Source organism: Erpetoichthys calabaricus, chromosome 15, assembly GCF_900747795.2.
Source record: "Erpetoichthys calabaricus chromosome 15, fErpCal1.3, whole genome shotgun sequence".
NCBI classification, from domain to species: domain Eukaryota; kingdom Metazoa; phylum Chordata; class Cladistia; order Polypteriformes; family Polypteridae; genus Erpetoichthys; species Erpetoichthys calabaricus.
In genome coordinates, this window is record NC_041408.2 from 55225576 (window position 1) to 55250476 (window position 24901).

Below are 24901 nucleotides of genomic sequence, written 5' to 3' on the forward strand. Positions count from 1 at the left end.
AGCACAAGTCAGGGGATGAAGACAAGAAAATATCTCTAAGAGTCAAGTTAAATTAGCCATTAAGAATTGGGAAGAGTATGTCACATTTGTAAATCTGTCTAGAGCAGGCTGTCTGCAACAACAGAGTGATCAGGCAAGAAGACGATGACTAGGGTCATCAAGAGACCCATGATAACTCTGAAAGACATTACCAGCCATAGTGAATGAGACTATAGAGAGTCTGCATACAGTAACTGTTGTCTGGGTGCTTCACCAGCAACAGCTTTATGGGAGAGTAGCAAAGAGAAAAATAAATGACATCTTGGCTAGAATTTCCCTGAAGTCACATGGGAAACTGAAGTCAGCTGGAAGACGGTTTTATGGTCTGATGAGAATCACGCATTTTGGCAGTCGGACTAAATGCTTTGTTTGGTATAAAGCTTGAAGCATGGTGGCATGGTGCTTCGTGCCATGGGGAGGCTTCTCTGCAGCAGGCTCTAGAAGGCTTGTAATTGTAGAAGGTGAAAGGAATGCAGAAAATTCACAGTAATCCTGGAGGAAAACTTGATTTAGTCTGAAAAAACATGGAACAATTGTCAGTATCTGAGAACAGAATAGTGAATATTTTGTTTCATTATACATATGTAATGATGTTTTGTGAAAAGACTAGCCTTTATTTATGAATTTTTAAATTAAACTTGTGTATATTCAAATGCACTAATCACAGTTATTGGTATTGGTTCCCAGACCTACTGGAGACATAAGGATTATCTCACAAGGTTTAACTTCCGTCATTTAAAAAGGAGGTAACATTTCTCAATATACCGTAGAATTTAATTACAGTATTTAATAGTTTACAACAAAAAATACATCATAATATCAGCACATAATGACCTAATTATCAGGGCAGTATTGTATAGTGAAAACACTGGCAGTTCCCATCCTTTGTAATTGTTATATGAAGGTTTTAGAGTTCAAACTATTCGGACCACAATGAGGGAATTCATATATAGTTTACTGTACTAACAAAGTTTTGTATTTTAACTTATTTAAAAGATTCTATTTTGTTACATATTCAAAAGTATTCATACTAATATATACTGCTGGGCAAGATTTGCATGGAATGCTATAAACTACATTCCATGCAATTCTTGCCCAGCGGCATACATAGGACAAATTTCAAAAAGAATCACAACATGAATTCATGAACATCACAACGCCATCACAAGAAAGGACTCTCGATCGCTGATCTACTAGCTTACTAAATCACCTGGACATTCATTTAACTGGGACCAAGTATAAGTAAGATTTAAAGCCAGTACCATAAGTGCCAGTGAGCTGGCTGAAACTTGGCTATCAAATGAGAACGCCATCAACAGACATTTGGACATAAATCCAGCATATGCAAACTTAAGAAGAACATGTTCATAATAAAAAACAAAAATCTTTACAACCAATAACCTACCCCCCCCCTTTTCACACTGACATAGCCCACTATATATATATATATATATATATATATATATATATATATATATATATATATATATATAGTGGGCTATTTTTTTTTTTAAATACTCACTGGCAAACCTTTTCTTTTTTTATATATATATTTTACAAGTATTCTAGTGCAGAATATCTCATTTTTATTGCTTAAAGAAGAAATGTAATACAGTTTAAATCTAGGCAACCTTGAAGTTGCTTCTCTGGATAAATTCTTATGTACAGACATTTAAATAATTATTCAATAAATATTCTTGTTAACATTATTAAAAACTGGTCTCCTAAGGCCATCTTTTTTTAGGCTTCTAAATGCTTCCATAGTTTTGCCTGTAACCACTTTCTTTTATAGAATATAAAATTATTTTGGAAAAGGAAGGCCAAAATAATAACAAAGTTATACAGCCATTCGTTTTTGTGTGGTGTTAGTAGCATTCCAGTGATCACTTATAAAAAGATTGAAGAAAAAAAAAAACTCAGAAACTTGCATATTTTGCTCTCCAAAGCTAACATTTGCTTTTTCTTGAATTTGTTCCTTTTGGCTCTCAATCAGTAGTCAGAAGGTTCAGCTTTAAAAATGTACAAACTGTCAGTTTAGAAACAGCAGTACAGTTTGGGGAATCTGCCAAGTGCCATTAGTAGACCAGAGTGGCATTGAGTTACCTACAGAAGACTTTAGGAGCCTTTGGAAGACTGTTTTGCTTAGCAGCTTGAGCTCATTTGAGTTGTATTACCATGTTGTCCAAGTTCTCTGAATGGAGAAAGAGAAAATAAACAGGCCTGTGTACTCAAAATATCTTCCTTTGCATTATACGCTCCCTTGTCTGTAGAAATTCTTAAATCTCAATGCCCACAGTGACCAGTTCATAAACATTAAACCAGCTCGTTTAAAGAGAATGAGTTTCAATAATGGTACTGTGCAATGCAAATGAAGCAAAGTTAAATCTAATGCTTGATAGTATGTTTATGCTTTTCAGCTAGAGAATTGGCAGAACAGAGCCAATTCATTTAATGTCAAGAATTGGTAATAGCCATTGCTGTCTCTTTCAGTATTCACGTAGCTGGAGAAGTTCACACCCAGCAGTGGCTACAGATATTCTAAATACAGTACTCCGAAAGTAGACAAATTTGGAGTGAAAACCATATGATGCAACATATCCAGTCACAGTTTGTCCGCTCTAACTGCAGCCTTTGAGTGTAGCCACGACTAAATTAGATAAAGGGTCAAAAATTGCGCCAGGTATCCACAGTGCAAACTAGTAATAGTGGTATTATGGTTTATGAAATCCCATAAGCATAGGCAGGTGAGTGACTTGGTCACACAGTGTCAGTGGCAGGATCTGAATAACAAAAACCTCAGGGTTTGAAGTCCTAGGTTCAAATCCTTAGCCACTACAACACATTGCCTGTCAGTAATATTAGCCTGTGGTTTAAAAAAAAATATTGTATACAGAAAAGCACTTAGTTATATGGTACTTCTGATACACCTGATTAATCGACAGCACTGTGACTGATGCCCTTGGTCTTACAAAGTTTCCTGGGCAAAGCCAAGTAATACAGCTAGTTGGTAGATATAATGCAGTAAATCTGAACTTGAAATTAAGTTTCTACTATGAAATGATAAGGCACAAAGGTTTAGCATACACAAGACTGTATCATTTTAAAATGTAATTTCCAACAGAACTAACCGTTTGGATTAACTTACTTTAAGGTAAGGCTGGTAAGCATAATATGCACCACAAGTAAATTAGTGAAAGCAAATGTTAAGGAAACAATTAAGCAGCACATGTCAAGAACAGGTGTAGTAGCAAATATTCAGCATGGGCTCATGCGAGGAAGGCTTTGTTTCACTAATATGCTGAAATTTTATGAGGAAGCAACAAAATCATGTGATAAAAAGAGTGTATATTATATTTATCTTGATTTTCAGAAGGCTTTTGATAAGTAATTATGTGAAAGGTTAGTGATCAGACTGAAAGAAGTGGGGATTCAAAATGTGGTGTCTGAAACAAAGGGTTATGGTGATTCAGACGTTTTCAGAATTAGGTGATGTTCAAAGTGATGTCCCTTAGGGGTTAGTGCTGGGGCTGCTGCTCTTTATAATACAGTATACATAAACTGTTTAGATAAGAATATATACAATGAGTTGTTAAGTTTGTAGATGATACCAAACTAGGTGGAAGAGCAAGTAATGTAGAATCCGCTAAAGGGACTTGAATTGTATAAAGGCTTAGGCAGATTTGTATTAGATGAAATTTAATGTAACTAAATGTAGGGACTTATAAGTAGGAAGTATAAATGTTAGATCTGAATACACAATAGCTGGTTTTACACTTCAAAGTATGCCATATGAGAAGTACCTAGGAGTCATAGTTGGCTCATCACCGTGTATATCAAGACAGTGTACAGAAGCAATCAAGAAGGCTAAAGAAATGTTAGATTATATACAGTAGCACTATGTGTAGAGTTCCAGGTAAGGAAGGTAATGCCTGAACTATGTGGTGCTCTAGTGAGGCCTCACGTGGAGTACTGTGTATAGTTTTGGTCCCTGTATTACACAAAAGACATAGCGGTGCTACAGAAGGCTCAGATGAGAACAAAAAGACATATTCCAGTACTATGAGATGTGAGGCAAATGTAGATTATGAGGTAACATGATCAAAGTGTTTAAAATTATTAACTGAATTAGTACAGTGGATTTAGGCTGTTACTTTAAATTCTTACACTGGGACAAGGTTGGAATCTTATTAAGGGCAAACTTCCAACAAATGTTACACAGCTTTTTTCCACGCAAAGAATAATAGTAATAATACCGTATTTACACGTGTACCAAGTGCACATTTTTTCCCGAAAATTAGCATTAGAAAATCAGGTGCGCGTCATACATGAGGAAATTTTTTTCTGTAATGTTTACTTCTTCTGCTTGGGCTCGCTCGCGCACTCTCTCTCTCTCTCTCTCTCTCTCTCTCTCTCTCGCTCGCTCGCTCGCTCGCTCGCTCTTTCGTCATGCAATAAAAACAGAAGTGCATTGCGCGGAAAACGTGCCCTAAACGCTTCCTATACAATCACAACGTGCGTCATACTCGGGGCAAATTTTTTTCGCAATTTTCTTTGTAAAAATTAGGGTTCGCTTGGTACACAAGTAAATACGGTAATACATTTTATTTATATAGCGCCTTTCCCATGCTCAAGGCACTTCAGAGTTTAAGAAAGAATGGCATGGTATACAGTATATAGCATTGTACTAAACCAGATAAGTAAAGAAGATTAAGACAGTAAATTCAGAGAAAAAAGCCTAACAGACAATATAATTGATGGTCTAGCACACATACACAGGTTACATGAGCATCTTGACATAGAGGTAAACTGAAAGAAGGGTAATAAAGTCAGGTAAATCTAAAAGCCTTCCTGAACAGATGAGTTTTGAGTTGTTTTTTTTTTTTTTAAAAGTTTTCATGGAGTCAGCTGATCTAATTAATTTCGGTAGGTCATTCCAGAGTCTGGGCGCTATATAGCTGAAGGCCCTGTCACCCATGGAGTGTAGATTAGTGTGGGGTACACCAAGATTACCAGAATTAGAGGACCTTAGTTGGCGGACAGGCACATAGTGATGGAGAAGGTCACTGATGTAGTTTGGTGCAAGGTCGTTTATGGCTTTGTAGGTTATTAGTACAATTTTATATTCAATTCTGTAAGACACAGGGAGCCAGTGAAGGCGAAGCAGGATGGGTGTTATTTGCTTGCTGCTGCTGCTGGTCCATGTAAGGACTCTTGCAGTTGAGTTTTGAATAAGCTGGAGCTGTGAGATTAGAAGATTAGAAGGGGCACCTGCTAGTAGGGAATTACAATAATCGGTGTGGAATGTGATAAAAGCATGGACAAGTTTCTCAGCAATAGTAAAGTAGAGGAAAGAGCAAACACAGGATATGTTACGGAAGTGAAAGTAAGAAAGTTTCTTAATGTGATTTATGTGGGCAGAATAAGAGAGGAAAGAATCAAAAATGACACCCAAGACTTTTTACAGTAGAGGCAGGTCTGATGAGGTCACCGCCAAGATAAACTGGGAAGGAGCTCATTTTATTAAGTTGCATTTTAGTCCCAATTTGCAGGAGTTCAGTTTTATTGCAATTTAATTTTAAAGAGTTCTGCTCCATCCAGGTTTTAATTTCACTAAGGCAGGTTGTGAGCTGAGAAAGCTCTGATAAAGTTCCACTTTTAACATTGAAGTAGAGTTGAGTATCATCTGCATAAAAATGATAACCCAATCCAAAGCTATGAATAATATGGCCAAGGGGAAGCATATAAATACAGAAAGCAGAGGACCGAGGATAGAGCCCTGAGGAACTCCTTGTATGACTGGCGCTGAGCTGGATCTGCTATTGCCAAGACTAACAAACTCTTGCCTGTCACTCAGATAGGACTTGAACTACTGGAGGGCAGTGCCAGAGATACCCAGCATGTTGTCCATTCTGGACAGTAGAATGTCATGTCTGACAGTGTCAAATGCTGCACAAAGGTCTAACAGAATTAATATGCTGGTTTGTCCATAGTCTGCTGCCATAAGCAGATCATTGATTTCCCGTAGCAGAGCAGTTTCACAGCCATGCTGTGCTCTGAAACCAGATTGAAAGGGTTCCATCAAATTATTAGAAGTTAAGTAATTGGTGAGCCGGGAAGCTACAACACGCGCAAGAACATTTGACAGAAAAGGTAAGTGGGAAATAAGCTGGAAATTGTTAAGATTGTCAGCATCAAGACCAGACTTTTTTAACATTGGGGTTACAGAAGCGGTTTTAAAAGTGAGCGACACAAAGCCAGTGTCAAGGGACGAGTTTATTTTTGTTGTAATAGTCGGGATTATGGCATGAAGGCAGGATTTAAGTAGTGTGCTGGGGATGGGGTCCAGTACACAAGTAGTCGGCCTCATCTTACAAAGCAGGTCATTAACAAAAGCAGATGTGACTGGTGAGAACTTAGAGAAGGAGCTGGATGGAGTGGGAAAACAGGGAAAGATATAAACAGATGATGTATTTGTTAGTTGAATTATTTAGATCTTTAATTTTGTTACGGAAAAAGTGGAGGAATTCCTCACAGACTTCAGTAGAAGAGGTAGTTGGGCCAGATGTGGGTTGGAGTAGTTTATTAACTACAGAGAACAAAACCCTTGGGTTATCAAGGCCACTTTCTATTATTCTGCCATACTGGGTGTTCTTGGCAGCAGTTAGTGCTTCTCTGTAGGCTCTTTGGTGGTCAGAGAAAGCCTGGATGTGCACGGTAAGGCCAGACTTACATGACATTCTCTCAAGGCATCAGCCAGCTGCTTTCATAGGTCGTAGCTCTGAACGCTTAACAGCATTAGATAAAGCAGCTACTTTAAAACATAAGGAGGTTTCCTTTAACACTAGAATTACTAGAGCCTACGAAAAAACTCGTAGATTCGGCCCACCTTAAATCCGTTCGCACCTCTCTGTCAGCATCTTTTGTCCTGTAAATGTGCCGATAAAGACAAGCAGCAAGCAGCCTACTATTCCATCCCCCCACAGCTGCAGAATGTGCACAAAGTTCTCCCAGCTCATGCCTTGATGGATTGTCTGGGAGTGAAATGCTAGAGTTTTAAAGTGGAAATAATAGATCGTTATTTGGAACACATGCATTTCATGTGTGTTCCGTTTCTACAATAATCTGTGTAAACACATTGTTAAAACAGAAACGTTTTTCATATTTTAGTAGTAAATGACAAAATGTTGACATAAATTATATAATGTATGAAGCCTGAAGTACAAAGATCAAAAATCAAATAAACACTTTCACAAAATGTTCAAGGATCAAACAGCAGCTTCCGTGGCACAGTGGTAAGATTTGCTGACTTGTAATCAAGAGTCCCCAGTTCGATCCCGACTGCCTCCTATATTTGCCGTTTTCAGTAGTGAGCTGCTCTTTATTGTTAATATTATACAGTACACACATTCATTTGATTTGCGTTTGTAGCAGACGGTGTACATTTATAGTACTTGTGAAAGTTACCGTTTTATTTTCACTTTTATTCTCTCAGTCACGATACATACTACCACCCCACCCAGGGATCTGACGCGGATAGATCGGTGGCCAGACAATTCCCCACATCAGTCAATTCCCCACATTCCCAACTCCCCACAATTACAATTCCCCACATCACAATTCCCCACATTGCAATTCCCCACATTGCAATTCCCCACTTCCACAACTCCCCACATTGGGATAATATGGAGTGCACTGAATTAATAATATAATGAAGGAATTCTAAAATGCAAATAGTAGTAATTAATCTCCAAAAGTTTTATTTCATGACAATTTATTGAAATGCATTACTGATTACAAAATACAAGTAACTGATATACACAAATGAACAAATGAGTTTAATACAAAATATGCTTGGTACAAAATAATGAATTAGATAAGGTCCTATTCCATTTGCTAATAATTCCACTGTACAGGTTTATCTTTACTCCCGACTAGGGTAAGTTCGCTACAGACTATCAAACGTGCAAACTTGGTGCGCGCGACGCGGAGCACGTAGATACGTTGTAAGGCGCGAGAAGAATTTTATTTGATTTATTTCGTGTTTTTATTTTTACACCATAAGTAGAGTCTATTATTTTTGAGAACTTTAATTTTGGTAATTTAAAAAAGATAAAAATCAAAAATGTTACGTTTTAGCATGTTTTAAGAAAGATTCAAAAAATAATAGAATTCAACTTACCTGTTTCAAATTTTTAAAAGGCAAATTGTATATAAAAATGCATGCTTGGATAATGTATTTTTACATATTTATTAACAAGTAGCGTTTTTAAATAAAATAATGCTCGATGTGGGGAAACGGAGGGCACGCTTTTGTATCATTATATGGACTGTCTTATATAGTACATTAGTCTATGGTTATAATAAATATTATCCCAATGTGGGGAGTTGTGGACGTGGGGAATTGTGAATTTGGGGAATTGCAATGTGGGGAATTGTGATGTGGGGAATTGTAATTGTGGGGAGTTGGGAATGTGGGGAATTGACTAAGGTGGGGAGTTGTCATGGAACCGATGTCAAAGACGCACTGACAAAAAAAAAAAAACAGAGACATAGGTATATATGATATTTGGAATTATTCATTTTATGACCAGTATAGTACATTTCGGAAAACATTGTGGCACGGATGCAACATTATCCATATTATTCATATTCATTCGCATAACATCTTGCGCTTGTAATCAGTGACCACGTGGTTTTTTTTTTTGGTTTTTTTTTTCTGATCTTGCCAATCTCCACGTTGCTGTATGCTGTTTCTTTTGTACTCCAGGACATGCAGAGGAAAGAATAGTACAGAGCGGTAAGTTCAGCGCTATATGTAATCATCAAATTCAAATGTCAACAGTTCACACACACGCAAGGACCATCCTTCCTACATTTACGATATGTGTACCTGTTGCAATGTGCACACTTCTCTCTATGCTGTGGTTTCTGTTACACACCTGAAAGAAAGAGACAATATACTGTATGTGACATTTTGAAGAAATCATTCTATGACCTGAATAGTACCAATCAGAAAACATCATCGCACTAATGCAATATTTAAAAACGAACAGCGTCAGATCGGGTGTCAATTTATGCTTAGAGTCAGATTAGGAGGGGCGGGGTGGTACAATGTGATTGAGAGAATAAAACTGAAAAAAGCTAACTCTTACAAGTACAATAAATCTATACCCAGTGTCCCATATATTTGTCTTTCTTTTTTTCTCCGTGCTGCATTGACACTGTGCACCAGAAGGCGTGAGCTTATTCAGTGCAAGCAGGAACATGCAGGTGGCCATTTGCTGTGTGCTATAACACGTTTGACCTGGCGGCGATCAACGCACATGTACTGTGCAAGGCATGCACCGGGGCCACTGAAAAAAGAAGAGTGTTCATGGCTCACCTTGCAGAAGAACTTCGTCGTCGTATCTTACTAGAAAAGGCGATGGAAAAAGAAAAGGAGGATGCAACATCGACAAGCTTCTGTTCCAAGACAGCCGCTTCCCCCAGGAAAGTAAACTGAGTCAGTGTCAGGTGCCCTTTCAATGTAATAGAAACCACAGCATAAAGAAAAGTGTGCGCATTGCAACAGGTACACATGTCGTAAATGTAGGAAGGACGGTCCTTGCGTGTGTGTGAACTGTTAACATTTGAATTTGATGATTGCATATAGCGCTGAACTCACCGCTCTACACTATTCTTTCCTCTGCATGTCCTGGAGTATTTTGTGAAAGTGTTTATTTGATCTTTGGACTTCAGGATTCATACATTATTAAGTTAATGCTAGTGGTGGGCGGTATGACCAAATTCTATATCACTGTATTTTTCAAAATTATACCGGTTTCACGGTATTGAACGGTATTTTTTTTCCCCATGCATGAGTGGATGTTAACCACATTTTACACTGCAATTACTGGCTAAGAATAACCTATTCCACTGTCATGAGAATTGTACATTGTACAAAAAAACATTTTAATGTGCACACAAGTATTAATGCAGGTTTGCATGGCCCCATAAAGTGATAGTTTTCAAGGGGGTGGCACTATTGAAGAGAAGGAATCACATTGCATGACAGATGCAGTCAAAGTATAGAGCCTTTTTATTGAACAATATTTGCAAAAAACTTAAACTAAAATTTTGACAACATATTTTCAACCATCCAAAGAGGTATTTAGACTTAGTAAAATATCCAGAGGTTCTTGTCAAAAGTTGTATTTCACTGAACATGTCTTAACAATCACTGTCCACTGACATGTTAAAGTGACTTTTTAAACACCTTTACCATCATTAAACTGCATAATTTTTAAACTAATAAATAATAACAATAAAATAAATAATAGTGCAACTTCCAGTAATAATACTATTACTTCCAAGACTTCAAGCCTAGGTGCATTACACAGTATTCACCAAATAAAAATAAAATAAAACAAGTGCAACTTGGTGATGACATCTTTACCAACTGAACCATCATTAAGGCAAACTGCATTAATATGGACCTTGCTTCAAGCTAAGCTATATACATAAATAATAAAACTGCAACTTGCATTTATAATGCTATTTGTGGTATAGCCCTGCGGAAGCGTATTAGGGCCACAGTGAAGAAAAAAAATACGGACACAGTGAAGAAAAAAAAACTGTATGTTGAGATTAAAATCGACATTTCCACTTTATTCTTGTAGTTTATTTTGTCATTAACGTAGAATGTCGTAAACTACACTTCATCCTAAAATCAATGTTTAATTCACTAGATTTTCTCAAACCCCGTCATAAGTTATGTAGCACATTAAATGCTTTGTGTTGTGTTCACCGACCCAGTTGTTAATCACTACACTCTTCTTAAACTGACTTCCTCTTGCACTGAGAGGCAGTGATCGCCGCACAGAATACATTCACTTCATGATATTCCTGCTCTCTGAAAATGTAGAATGCTAAGATAATTTTTCATGATGAAATGCATTAAAACAGGTTTTAAACATGCACAGTAGTGTGGCAGTAGTGCTGCTCCCTTGCAGTAAGGGGTCCCCAGGTGTACGTTTAGTGTAGAGAACTTTATGGCAGGTGTGACGAGGTTCCAAAAATCTGGATGTATGAATGGGTATCGCACAACTTTAAATTAAATATTGTGTAAATGTTGGGTTCGTGATCTGGTGGTCGAAGACATGAACACAGAATTCAATGGATGTTCTTCTGAGCGGGCTTTTTTTTATTGCATGCATACTGTCTCTTTCTGACATATTAAACCCCCAGTTCCTATCCTTCCTTTTTCTTTCTCCACATAACCAATCACCACACGATAAACGTCCTTGTGAAATTAAAACTAATTATAAACTTAGACCACAAAGTGTTCAGAACTTTTAAAAAAAAAAAAAAAAAAAAAACATGTTATACATGTTTAATTATGCCGTCCATTCAGGGTTGCGCCCATCCCAGCAAGCATTGTGTGCAAGGCAGGAGGAAATCCTGAACGTTGCGCCAACACATTGCAGGGTGAATATGAGCAACACATACACTAGCAGGGTTAATATAGCATAGCAAAACCAGCCATTTTACATGACTTTGAAAGGAAACTGAAGCATGCCGAGTAAACCCACCAGAAAAACATGCAAATTCAAAGCAAGGAACACCCAGGACCCCATTGCTGCAAGGCAGCAGTGCAACCTCCACGCCACCGTGCCCCCACATGATTAATACATGCTTTAATGCATTTCATCATGAAAATTATATCAAGTATTTATCTTAGCATTCTAAATGTTCAGGGAGCAGGGATATCATGAAATTAATGTATTCTGTGTGCTGCCTGCGCCTCCTCTTAGTGCAAGAGGAAGTCAGTTTAACATGGCTCGGGGAACATAACACAAAGCATTTAATGTGCTACATAACTTGTGACAGGGTTTGAGAAAATCTAGTAAATGTTAAATATTCATTTTAAGATGAAGTTTACTTTACTATGTTCTACTTTAATAACAAATTATGAGAATAAAGTCAACATGTCGACTTTAATCTCGACAAACAGCAAGAATAAAGTCGAAATGTCGACTTTATTCTCGTCATAAGTGGAAATGTCGAGAATAAAGTCAACATGTTGTCAAACTATTACACAGTACCCAGGTACATTACACGGTATTGAAAAAAAAATACAGCTTGGCTTGCAGTATTATCCAGTAGTACAGAAACAGTATTCACACATTTGAACATAATGGTCCACATGCGACCTTTTAAATCCAAAGTATCTCCAGACAACAGACGTGACTCCTTTTTTCAGCAGAAGTTCTTCTGTGTCATCATGTTCAACTTTATCGTTTGCTACAGCTTCAGTTTCAGAATGTTCTCTGTCCATTTTCACTACGCAATACCTACACTAATGCATGTACTCCGGTGTATGCTTGTTTAGCAGTGAAAAAGAGCCCCCGCGCAACACCTCTGTGTCATGTGTTTAGCAGTGTAGCAGTGAAAAAGGTCCCCCTTAAACAGTTTCCTGCTGCGCCATGCTCTGAATGTTGTTTAGGCAATGTAAACCGGTGTTGAGGTATAAGATAAATCCGTATCATAACAAAAATAAAATGTTTTCAGTATGAACCGGTATACCGCCCAGCACTAGTTTATGCCAACATTTTATCATTTACTACTAAAATATGAAAAACGTTTCTGTTTTAACAATGTATTTACACAGGTTATTGTAGAAACGGAACACACATGAAATGCATGTGTTCCAAATAACGATCTATTATTTCCACTTTAAAACTCCAGCACTTCACTCCCAGATAATTAATCAAGGCATGAGCTGGGAGAACTTTGTGCACGTTCTGCAGTTGTGGGGGGATGGAATAGCAGGCCGCTTGCTGCTTGTCTTTATCGGCACATTTACAGGATAAAAGACATGGATGGGGATGTGCGAACGGATTTAAGGTGGGCCGAATCTACAAGTTTTTTTGTAGGCTCTGGTAATTCTAGTGTTAAAGGAAAGCTCCTTATGTTTTAAAGTAGCTGTTTTATCTAATGCTGAATGAAGGGCTGTGTTACAGTGGTCAACAAGACTATCTAGTGTTGATGGAATAGGTGAAGACAGTAAAAGATCAGAAATGGATCCAGAAAGGATAGAGGGACAGATATTTTTAAGGTTTCTGTAAGAAATTGGTCGTTTACAGGTAAGAGGAGGGAGAGGTAATGAGACAGTGAAAGCACTGCTTTATGGTCAGAGAGTCCCAAATTAGTGCTGTAAGTGTTGGCAACAGATAGTCCAGATGTGCTGATCAGATCCAATATGTGACCACCAGAGTGGGTGGGAAAATCAACATGTTGTGTCAAGTCAAAACAGTCCAGTACGGATAGGAATTCATTTCTCGGTGAGATGTGATGATGTCAATATGGATGTTGAAATCACCAAGAAGAATGACTCTCTGAGAAAAGAAACTTAAGTGGGTTAATAGTTCAGTCAAATCAGATAAGAAGGATGCATTGTATTTTGGAGGACGATAAAGAACAATGAGTAAGACAAGACCTGATTCCGTTATTAGTTTAAGAGCCAGACACTCGAAAGACAATGGGATTCTTTTGATGTTTAACTCGACTCTGACAATTACTGCAAGTCCTACGCCTTGTCTTGAGCTACGAGGCTCTGAGGAAAGTGTAACCAGGTGGTGTCGCCTCCATGAGAGACGTAAATTCATTTGGTTTTTGCAGAGTCTCCCTTAAACACGGCATATCAAGTTTGGTGTCAATGGTAAATTCTGACAGCACCGATGTTTTGCCATTAAGAGATCTCGAATTAAACAATGCAATATTAGTTAATGAGGCTTCTTTTTACACAGAGCTGTGGCCGGAGTTTATTTTCACGTACTGTAAATTTGGCACACTGATACTTTTATTTCCAGGGCCATGAGTAGGACGCGTATTCCCGAGCAAATGCTGCCTGTGACCTTTTCATTCGCAGCCCGGCAGTGACCTGACCCGCGATGTACATATATCGGGCACCGCAAAATACTGTTGTCTTTTAAGATATTCCAGTCAGACCATTTGCTCTGGACAAATTTTTTAATATGAAGGAGTTTGTCGCAAGAGTATTTTAGCATGATACTGAACAATACTTATCTGATAGCAGTAGAGAAGCAGCACAGCGGGTGCGGTAGTGCAAATGAGCGGCAATAGCAAAGCAGCAGAAAGCATAGCAGGAGGAGGTAGCAGGATTTGGAGGTTCCAACATACAAGTAACGCTGGGTGTTACAGGCGTGTGATCACCCCAGAGCCACAAGCCAGGTGGTGTGAACATCAGATCAGTTCTTAGTCATAAAGCACAATAAAATGAATCGAGAGCAAACCAGCATAGCAACTATAATCAAGGAGACAGATCATCCCAGGCTCCTAGATCGCCAGGTACAAAGAAATGTTCGTAGGTCTTGTCCCGTGATCCACAGAGTCAGTTATTCCCAGTCAGGGTAAAGTCCGTAAAAATTAATCTAAATCCATACAATTCAAGTCAGCTGCATCCATGAACTATATGTACAATAAAGAAATAAAACAAGCGTAAAAAAGTGCAGGATTACAGCGAATTTTACAAAAAGTGTTGTTAACCGGGAGGAGCAGCAACAGCATGCGTGTGCCAGCGTCCCCTCCTCTGTTACTTCAATCAAATGACATGTGGAATAAATTAACAAGTACTATGGCAGAGAGTAGGATGTTAGGGGCATTCAAATCTTGACTTGATGTTATTTTGGTGAATAGCATTGGCAAGGTTTTTGGGCTATATGGCCTGTAATCATCACTAATGCTCTAAAGTTAGGAGTTTAAAATTAATTATTTTTTCAGTTATTTGATTAATTGCAATTTTCAGTGAGAAATGTAATCATTTTGCTGCATTTCAACACATGAAGTGTAAAGTATATTAGCACATACAAAACATGAATGCCACTTTGTGACACTGGACTGTAACAATCATTCATGATGGGAGCAGTAGTAAAAAAAAAAAAAAAAAAATGTAAAGACTGATGGTAAGGAAAATAAATCATCCATTGCTCTCATACAGTGTTAAAGTGGTTAAAATGAACATGCTGGTTGGAAAACACTTTTAAGTAACTAATCAATTTTCTTGAGTCAGAGTGCCATATTCCATCTAGAGGCACTGTCACAAATTTACAGTGAAGACAAAAGAGGAGAAAACCTAGCTAGTCACGGCCAATAAGCTTGCACTCACAACTGATTTTTGGACGGTGCGAAAAGCTGTGAGGTATACCACAATACTATTGCACCACATGCAGTAGTTGAAGACTTATTTCTGATATTATAGACACTGAATTTTCCAGCAAGACATACAGTATAGCTGAGGGCCTTACCAGGAGATTTAACTGCTTCCGTGTAGACATGGTTACTCATAGGCTAAGTGGTTGCCTATGCTCATCAAAACACCCAATACATTGTAGATTCTGATTTACCCTATCTTGTGAACTGGAGCTCTGCAGCATGCTTTGCAGTTACACTGGAAGTTGCAACCAGAAACTGATTTTGTCATATTAGACTTTCTATTGTGTACATAGAAAATACACTGAATGAAATTAGTGCAGGCAGCAGTCTCCTTTTTTTTTTTTTTTTTTTTTTTTGCATGTTGAATGCACAGATGACACACATATGCTTTTAAGGATTAACTGCAATGTGCTGGTGCAAACTGTAGTAATCACTTAAGAATGAAAGGTAAACCCTTCACAGTATCTGTACTATTAGAATTCTGCTATTCATGTCTGCTGAAGTATGTGGTGCACTTGATAGTTAGTAGGCAATACATGCGTCTAACATCCTGAGCATTTTGCTATGCCCCTGTACCTAAACAAAGACACATAAAATACCTTTCAGTAATGTAAAGGGAAAGTTTATGACTTGGTTTCACTTAATGTTGAAACAAATTCTTACATGCATAATGTATAAATATGCATTGTTGCATTATATTTTGTGTGTTATTAAGCCGGGAGTGGTGACTCAGAGGCAAGGGATCTGCGCCAGCAATTGGAAGGTGGGCGGTTCAAATCCTGTAAACACTGGAAGTGACTCTACTCTGTTGGGTCTTTGAGCAAGGCCTTTAACCTGCAGTTGCTTCTCCCTGGGTATGACGTTAATCTGCTTCCAGTCCTACAAGCAGGTCCTCCAACTTAGAGAAAAATTGGGAGTTGGTGGCATGATTGGCACTCCAGACACCGTTTATATAAAAAAAAAAAAAAAAAAAATCCTCACACTCTTCCAGTGTGGTGCTGAGGTGTCACCCACTGTACTCTGGTCCAAATCCAGGTGGCTCATCGTGTGGTGGTTGCAGTAACGCACTATCAACATATGCTCTCAACCTCCTCCTAAGCAGGGCAAATATTTTTAAAGATTATTATTAATTGATCAAGTAGGTTAACTGTTAATTATAAAATGAAATCAAAATAGTATCTCTAGTAGATGGTATTTCTTTTAATCAGAGAAAGCACTCAGGCAGTAGAATAGACACATATGCTGTAAACACTTCTGTCACTGATGCTTGAAAGGAATAAACTGCTAAGATATCGGCATGTTTACTGCAGTAAAGCCAACACAACGATGTATGGATGCGTGTGGCCTCTACTGCTCTAGTTATTATACGGCAATGTAGGGCTATGATGATATACATGAAAGGTTAGCTTTATGCAGAGAAAGTGTTGATGAAATCAGGATATTTGGGTTACACTGCATCTTCCTCAGTTAACCCCTTATGCACGAAGGGTTTTGTGGCATTATTGCTCCTAAATTACCTATTAAAAAATAAATGGTTATTACTCTGCTTATGTGATAAAGGAGCTGCAAATGGCTGAAGAGTAGCAACTACAAAACATCAATTCAGTTTTTTATAAGAAAGTATTACATGATATTAAAAACCTTTTGTTTACACCAATATCAACTAAATAAAACACACAAACATTTAGTGCTTTAGGGATTTCTTTCCAAAAAACTGGAGAAATGATTCAAGAGTTGTGCCCCAATCAGTCAGCTATTGTTTTAAGTTTAGATGTCATATCCAATAGGTTTGCAAAGTTGGCAGAAGGTGTCCCCTTGTTTGGAAACATTTAGTCTCTTGCATCTGAACAATCTCTCAAAACATGTACTGTATTGCAGTAGCAGTTATATTTTTTTAATTTTGGGAAGAAAAAAAAGTGTAATTAATTTTGTGTGTGTGTGTATGTATATATTTACTCATCTAAATCTTTATTTTCAAAATAATTTTTCATGCTAGTCCTTGAAGCAATTTCTACTTACCATTAGATACAGCAAAACCTTACCTTTTGTACAACAGATTGGGATTTTTATGCTGCAATTCACCCATTTTCTCCTGCCTTCAATTGTAGTTCCTCTGCAGAAGTTCAGTGAATTTTTACTTATTTATTTATTTTGTATTGCTGCCTTTTTCTTACATTTCGCAACTGGATTAAATTAAGTATATCCATTTTCATAGCAGCTTCTTCTAGTGCTAGGTTACAGGGATGAGGACAATGCCACTCTTGGGTCACGATGGGTCGTGAGCTCATGAGAATCATTTACAGTCTAATTCGCCCCATCACCACCACTGAAGGGGATCATCAGAGCTATGCAAGATTTTTTTTTTTTAATTATATATATATATATATAAAGCTATTTCTAATCATGCCTGCTTCAGCCATCCACCCCATCCTCATTGGCCACACTTCAGTTTTATTTCCCATTTATAATCACACTTGATTATGACTTGCAGGGGATTTGAGGCGAGTTTGATGAAAAACAGAATAAAAAATATTGCACAATGCAGTCGATCCCTTCCTTTTTATACCGTGAATAAGCAACTAACTGGTGGGTGTACTCTCATGAAACTTTGTACAGTGCCACAGTACTAACTGTTATACAATATTGAAATCACAAAAACGCGGCTCAGTAAACTAACATAGGAAGACTGTACATCAAACAGCATCCAGGTAATCTCAGCGCTTCAAAGTTATACTAAAAGCAGTGCTTACAAATCAAGTATAGCATCACATCCTTAATCAAACGTGTCATTCTCAAAAGACTCAAAACTGTGAGCAGAATCTTACTGAAACGTCGCACAAAATGATATATAAAGATAAGCTCTCATGGAAGCTAATTTATTTCCTGATTTTATTCACAGCTGTGACATACAATATGAGTAACCAATCATAGACAACTATACATCATTAGAATTAACTGAAACCCAGCTATCCAATGATAACGAGTCTTTCACTGTATGTGCTTAAAGTAGATGAGATCATTGATAAAAGCAGATTAACTCAGTTGTGACCACAGCTTGCCTCGGTATATATACGTGTGCAAATCATATATTTTACTAATGAAAGATAGCAAACAATGTGGAAAGAAGACACCCTTGGGTATGTAAAAATGCTGTTATTACTTTTAATTGACTTGTGGGTTTACTACAGTGTACACAAACAACTTTGAAATATGGTGAAAGGACACCTTGTGCATAAGTGGCTACAACTGCTGTAATATAATTAGAATAATTGTAATGTAATTAGAATATAAATGTCTCTACAGGTGTGCAGTGCCTGGATTGGTAGTGGAGTGGTGAGTGACCTGAATGATCTGCGGCGAGTTCACAACCTGTTGGTGTCCTCTTTGGATAAAGTCCGCACTGGGAAAGGTTCTTCCCTTCAGCTCTATAGTGAGAGTGCTACCACAATGGAGAAACTGGCTGTACTGAAGGCTTGGGCTGAGGTAAACAAAGAGCACAGCTCAAAATGCTTCTCAGTAGGAGGCATAATTTTCACAAGAGTTTACTTTTTTGTAATAACTGCTTTCCCTAAGTACCCATATGGAATCACTTTTATTCATCAGTTAGGCCTCCCTTTTGTATATGGAAGAAGAGATCTTCATTAGTAAGCCAACAACACATGTACAATTATTCAATAGAGGCTTCCAGGGTTCCAAATTTATTTAAATAATTATTCCTTTTATCTCTGTTAATTCCCAGTTATTATTCATAGATCAAAAACTGCTCAGAATTTGATCATTTGTTTTTCAGTTGTCCTAAACAGCTGAAAGAAACTTGTATTGTCATATAACTGATCTGTCTGCTTTGGGCCCTTGCGTATGCACAGTATTTAGCCTGTTGATTCTCCTGTACATTGTCCGGGCCAGAGTAGTCACTGATTGGGCATGAAGCAATAGAGAGGTGTAACTGGTTCTCACATAAAAAAGAGCATATACTGTTTCAAATATAAAAAGAGAGATACTCAAAGTCCGTTCAAACTGGATTGCCATATGAAACCTTGTGCCGATAACACCAAAGTAGAGAATTCTGTGCGTGCCCTAGTCTAAGTGCTTTGCAGAACTGGAATAGCACCAGTCGTATTACATCAAGTCAATAGATGGCTCTTAGTTGTCATATTGGGTCTGTATTATGATACTAGATTGCATGGAATTATGTCAATTTAAAGGGAGTCTGTCATTATAAACGTACCACGGAACTTGTTCTAATAACTCTGGAACCAGCAATCAGGAAATGCAGCTAGCTGTATACAGAGCTTAGAGGGGGATCTCTTGATCCTGATCTATCTATCTATCTATCTATCTATCTATCTATCTATCTATCTATCTATCTATCTATCTATCTATCTATCTATCTATCTATCTATCTATCTATCTATCTATCTATCTATCTATCTATCTATCTATCTATCTATCTATCTATCTATCTATCTATCTATCTATCTATCTATCTATCTATCTATCTATCTATCTATCTATCATAATCTGAATTTATTTTATATATCCAGCATCACTGATGATGCATTGCTGCACATCCAGAGGATATATCTTGAACATCAATGTCTGGGTCAGCCAGTGATGCCTAGGAATAGACTAGGTGACAGTTGACGGTAAGGTAAGACTGCACTTGGGGAAGAACAGGTTAGCACCCTAATGTGTGTCTTCAGTGAGGAAGAAACCTTATAAGCTATAGACAGAACCTCACAGACATAACCCCAGGGGATCCCGAGAATGAAGGGGATGAGATTCCCCAATAGGTTGGGCCCAAGGTTATCGATAAATGGAAACGGCCAAATGATGATAAATGTAATATGCATCTGTTGAAAGTTGTGTAAGAACCATCAAGGCCTTAAAACCCATTAGGCAAAAATGAAATGCCTAAAGGAGCAAGAGAAAGTTGTGCAGCGCACAGGACTTCATCCTAATGAGATGCAGAAGGAGCCCAGCTGGGAATCTCCCCACAGGGCCCAGTCCCTCCATGTACAGAATTTTCTCTATCCAAGTACTATACTACCAGCAACTGGACTGAATGGCTGTAGTTTGACAGAGATGTGAGTGATCTCATCTAAGCCACAGTGAAAACCATTGTAGTCAGCTTCACATTTGAAAGGTTTGGACACTCCAATTATGGCAACAACTTTGGATCCTCAAAGGGCAATTCAAAGCAGCCAGCAAAACGGAGCAACAACCACTAAGTGAGCTGTGTGACATCTTGTGTAGAATTTGATTATACTCCACAGAACAGAGTAGTATAGGAAACAGAGGAGAGGGGGAGTTAGGAAATTATCTGCCTTCGTTGCCAACCCTTTAAGTTTCATCAAGCAACTGCCTAGAGATAAGGGACGTGGCTTCTTCCCAGGTTCAATAGAGGAAGTGATTATCTTCCTCCATGACACTTTGAGTGATCCAAAGAGAGAACAGGACCTTCAGCATCACAAGACTCCTCAACCCAGAATCCCCTACAACTGAGTGCAACCTGACACAGCCTAACTAGAAAGATGTTCAGGATGTGGTCAAAAGATTTCGAACAGCATCTACCCCAGGTCCTATTGAAAAACCATTCACCATTTATAAACATTGCCCAGAACTCCTAAAGCATCTTTGGAAGCTCCTGAAGGCGTTCTGATATAGGGAAAAAGTAGATAATCAGAAGAGGTATGTGGAGGGTTTCTGGATTCCCAAAGAAGAAAATTCTGGGAGCATCTGTCCTTTTCAGTTAATATCACTACTTAGCATAGAAGGAAAAATATGTTTTGACATGCTTCTCAGTGGCTGACAAAGTTTCTTCTTTCTCATATGGGGCATGGAAAGAAAACATAGCAGAAGTTTAAGCGTGTGTAATGTAATGCACATCTCTCCAATACAGGTATACGTGGTGGCAATGAGGGTTAAAAAGGAAGCGGAAAACAAACCCCCAAAGGTTTTAAAGAGCAGTGAGGAAGACGAGGATGATTTTGGTGAAGATGTGCTGCCACCAGACAGCTTGATTACACTAGTGCAGCCTGAATTGCCAGCACTAAACCGACTTTGGCTTGCAGCCCTTAAAGACTATGCTCTTTTGACGTTGCCGCCTGAGTTTGCCAGCCAGCTGCCCCCTGATGGTAAGTGAAATTTTTGCTTCCTCAAGTTGTTAACCCCATTTAGACTTGTAGTATTAATAATAAAAGTGAAAATGAAGTTTGGGGCATCTGCGAATTCTGTAATGTGAAGCACAGTAGAAAAACAAAAAAATGTGCCATAGGCATGCTAATATTTTTAATAGACATACACTATAACAGGAAAGTACATACTGAAAAGCATATTTTTAATCTGTGATAAACTACTCTTCTATTCCAAGGCCACAACAGCCTTCATTAGTTTAAACCACTAATCAAGAAAATGTTTTGGCCCTAATCTTTCATAGATCATACACTTTATTATCCACCCTATCCTTCCATTAGCAGTTAGGGTACTAACGGGTACTCTCTGTGACTAGTACTTAGTAGCCCCATATAAGCTTGCATTTAACAATCACTTTCGGCATTAGTACCTACAGCATTCTATTTCTATATCTGTTAGAAAGATATCAGTGTGTACCATGGGCTCAGAAAGTATTCACACCCCTTAATTTCTGCACATTTTATGGTGTTGTACATTGAATTTTAAATGCATAAATTTGCTACTTTTTTCCCATCAATCTACACACAATAACCCATAATGACAAAGTGAAAACATGTTTTTAGAAAGGCTTGCAAATTTATTATTAATCAAAAATTGGAATCTCTCATTTATATAGATATTTGCTAGGACACTCCAAATTTTGGTTAGATGCATTCTGTTTACTTTAATTCCGCTTGAGATGTGTCAAGAATTTGATTGGAGTCAGCCTATAGCAAACTGAACTGACTAGACATCGTTTAGAAAGGCAAACACCAATGTAGATAAGGCCCCACAATTCACACTGTATGTCAGGACAAAAAACCTTGAGGTCCAAGGAACTTTCTTAGAACTCTGTAATCAAATTGAGGAAATGTATAGACAGGACAAGGGTATAAAACAATTTTTTAACCTCTCAGTGTTTAATGGACTGCGGTGGCCTAAATAATTTTGAAATGGCATTGGTCAGGGAGGTGACCAAGAAACTAATGGCCATACGAACAGTGCTTTAGAAATTCTCTGCTGAGGTACAGGGACCACTTTGAAGGACAACCATCTCGGCAGCACTCCATCAATAAGGCATTTATGTTAGAGTGGCTAACTCCCTTTTGGAGTTTGCTAAGTGGCATTTAAAGGACTCTGAGAAGATGAGGAAAAGATTCCTTGGTCTAATGAGACAAAAATTGAACTCTTAGGGCAGAAGTTCAGGGACTGCATTTCAGGCTCTGCTCATTCACCTACCTAATAGCATCTCTCCAGTGAAACACAATGGTGGCAGTATCATGCTATGGGGTAGAATCTCAATGGCAGGCATGGGGAGACTGCTCAGAACTGAAGAAAGGATGAATGCAGCCAAATACAGATAGGCCCTTGGTGAAAACCTGCTCCATTGTGCACATAACATCAGAGTGGGACAACAGTGAAGCTTTCAGCATGACCATGACCCCGAGCATATAGTCAAGACAACACTGGAGTGGCTTCAGGACAAGTCTCTGTATGTCCTTGAGTGGCCCAGCCAAAGCCCATGGTTAAATGAAACGGAATATATGTGAAGAGATCTGAACATAGCAGTTTACAGACACTTCCCATCCAATCTGACAGAGCTTGAGAGGATCTGCCAGGATGAATGTGTTACACTGACCACATCTGGGTGTACAAAGCTTATAGAGACTTCCTCAAGAAGACCTGAAGCTGTAATTGCTGCCAAAGGGGCTTCTACAAAGGGCTGAGTTAATGATCTGAATACGTACATGAATGAGAGATTTCAGTTTCGGTTTTTTAATAAATTTGCAAACTGTTCTGAAAACATGTTTTCACTTTGTCATTATTGAGTTTATATTAATGGTCAAAAATGCCAAATTATTGCTATAGATTTAATTTTAAATACCTAAATGTATGTGGAAAGTAGCTTTGAATACTTGGTGAATCTGTGTGATGGATTAAAATTTTGATTTAGTAGTTGCTTTTTTTAAATAAAAAAAAAAACTCCTAAGCCGTTAACACCGGTTTACAGAATCAATATCATGCGCTTAATGCATAGATGGAGAAAGATGTTTTGAGATGGGTGAGTAGAATTTCATATGAGTAGTATCTGGCCATTTGCCAGTCCATTATTTTGATGCTTTAGCTTTTCATACTACAGTGCTGCAGCATTCTCATCTCAGTTATGGCTCATGCCTGAGACTTCTCTTGTTTGTAAGTGTAGCTTGCAGCTGCAGCTTCACAAGAATTTCTTAGCAGTTGTTTTAAGACACAAGAGACAAGGGATAACTCTTAAGTTTGACTGTAGTGATCGATTTCCATTTGTTAGCATGAAGGTTAAGTGCAGGAGTATGTGCTTTTAATGAGTCCTAATAGATGCTGTGGGCGGTTAATAGGATTTCAAAAGACTACGCCGCCTGAGTCAGCGATTCAGGAGGTTAGCTGTGAAGCACCTCTGCAGTAATAATCACTTCCATTTCTTTTGTAAAAAGTTGTCTCTGTAAAATGGACAGCCTAAAGTGTGTGAGAGGAAAAGAGTGCGTTTCCGTAAGCATTATTTAGAGATGTTCTGATCGGAAGGGTAACAAAGAACATGCAGTGTTATAATGTTTGTGCTTCCCAATGAGTTTTTCATGAGATGCCTTTTGTATTCCTTCAACTAAGAGGATTGCAAACATGATGATATGTGATAATGCCCCAACCAAGCCGCTGCCTCAAGTAGGCCATTTTTTTCTAACAGGACAACTTTGTGGCATAGTGGGCATCATGGAAGCCTCATAGTCCTAGAATCTAGGGTTTGAATCCCAGACTTTGTCATTATCCATATGGCATTTCCCTGTTCTCCCCATGTCTTTATGCTCTTTGATTTTTCCTCACACATTCCCAAAGACATGGGTGTTAAATTAACCTGTTCTTCCAAATTGCCCCATGTTATTGTGAGTGTGGGTGCTTCTGAGCAGCCCTAGTAGTTCGGGGATGGGCTGCAGCAACCCATGACCCTGAATTGGACTGAAGGGTTTTGAGATTGTTGTGTTAAAAACAGGTAAGGCATAGCATGTGTGTTAGCCTTTGTTTGGCTGAAAATTTACTCACTTTTGTATAAATATTTTTGCGCCGCTCTCAGTGCTATAGCAGACTCTAAATGAACGTCTCCTGGGTAGTCCACGTTGCTCTTTATTCTTGTGTCATTTTATTACTTACTAGAATGACTAAGGCTGAGTGTATTATAAAAGGAAGAGAAAATGCACACTAAATGAAGAAAATAATTTGACTGCAGAATACTTAAAAGCAAATAGTATTGCTTGGTACTCCTTACTGAACAGCCGGCAGATGATTTCTGCACACATCACACATGCCCGGAAAAAATGCATCTGTTATTTGTAACCTCTTTTTGGTGAATAGAAAGGATTTTGTGTCTGGTGACTGTTTACTGAAAACCACACTAGAGAAGAAAAGTGCACCTAGCTTGAATTTAATTGACCTTTTATTGATTTCC

The 24901-nt window shown here is 38.2% G+C and overlaps 1 protein-coding gene across 2 annotated transcripts in view; it reads left to right on the top strand.

Annotated features, from left to right (window-relative positions):
* Window positions 1–24901, top strand: part of heatr5b (HEAT repeat containing 5B) — a 132607-nt gene that overhangs the window by 82848 nt on the left and 24858 nt on the right. For both annotated transcript variants that reach the window (XM_028820881.2, XM_051919165.1), the window contains exons 27-28: window positions 18556–18735; window positions 21155–21389. In XM_028820881.2, the coding sequence (XP_028676714.2) occupies window positions 18556–18735; window positions 21155–21389 (415 nt within the window). The remainder of the gene's footprint in view (window positions 1–18555; window positions 18736–21154; window positions 21390–24901) is intronic.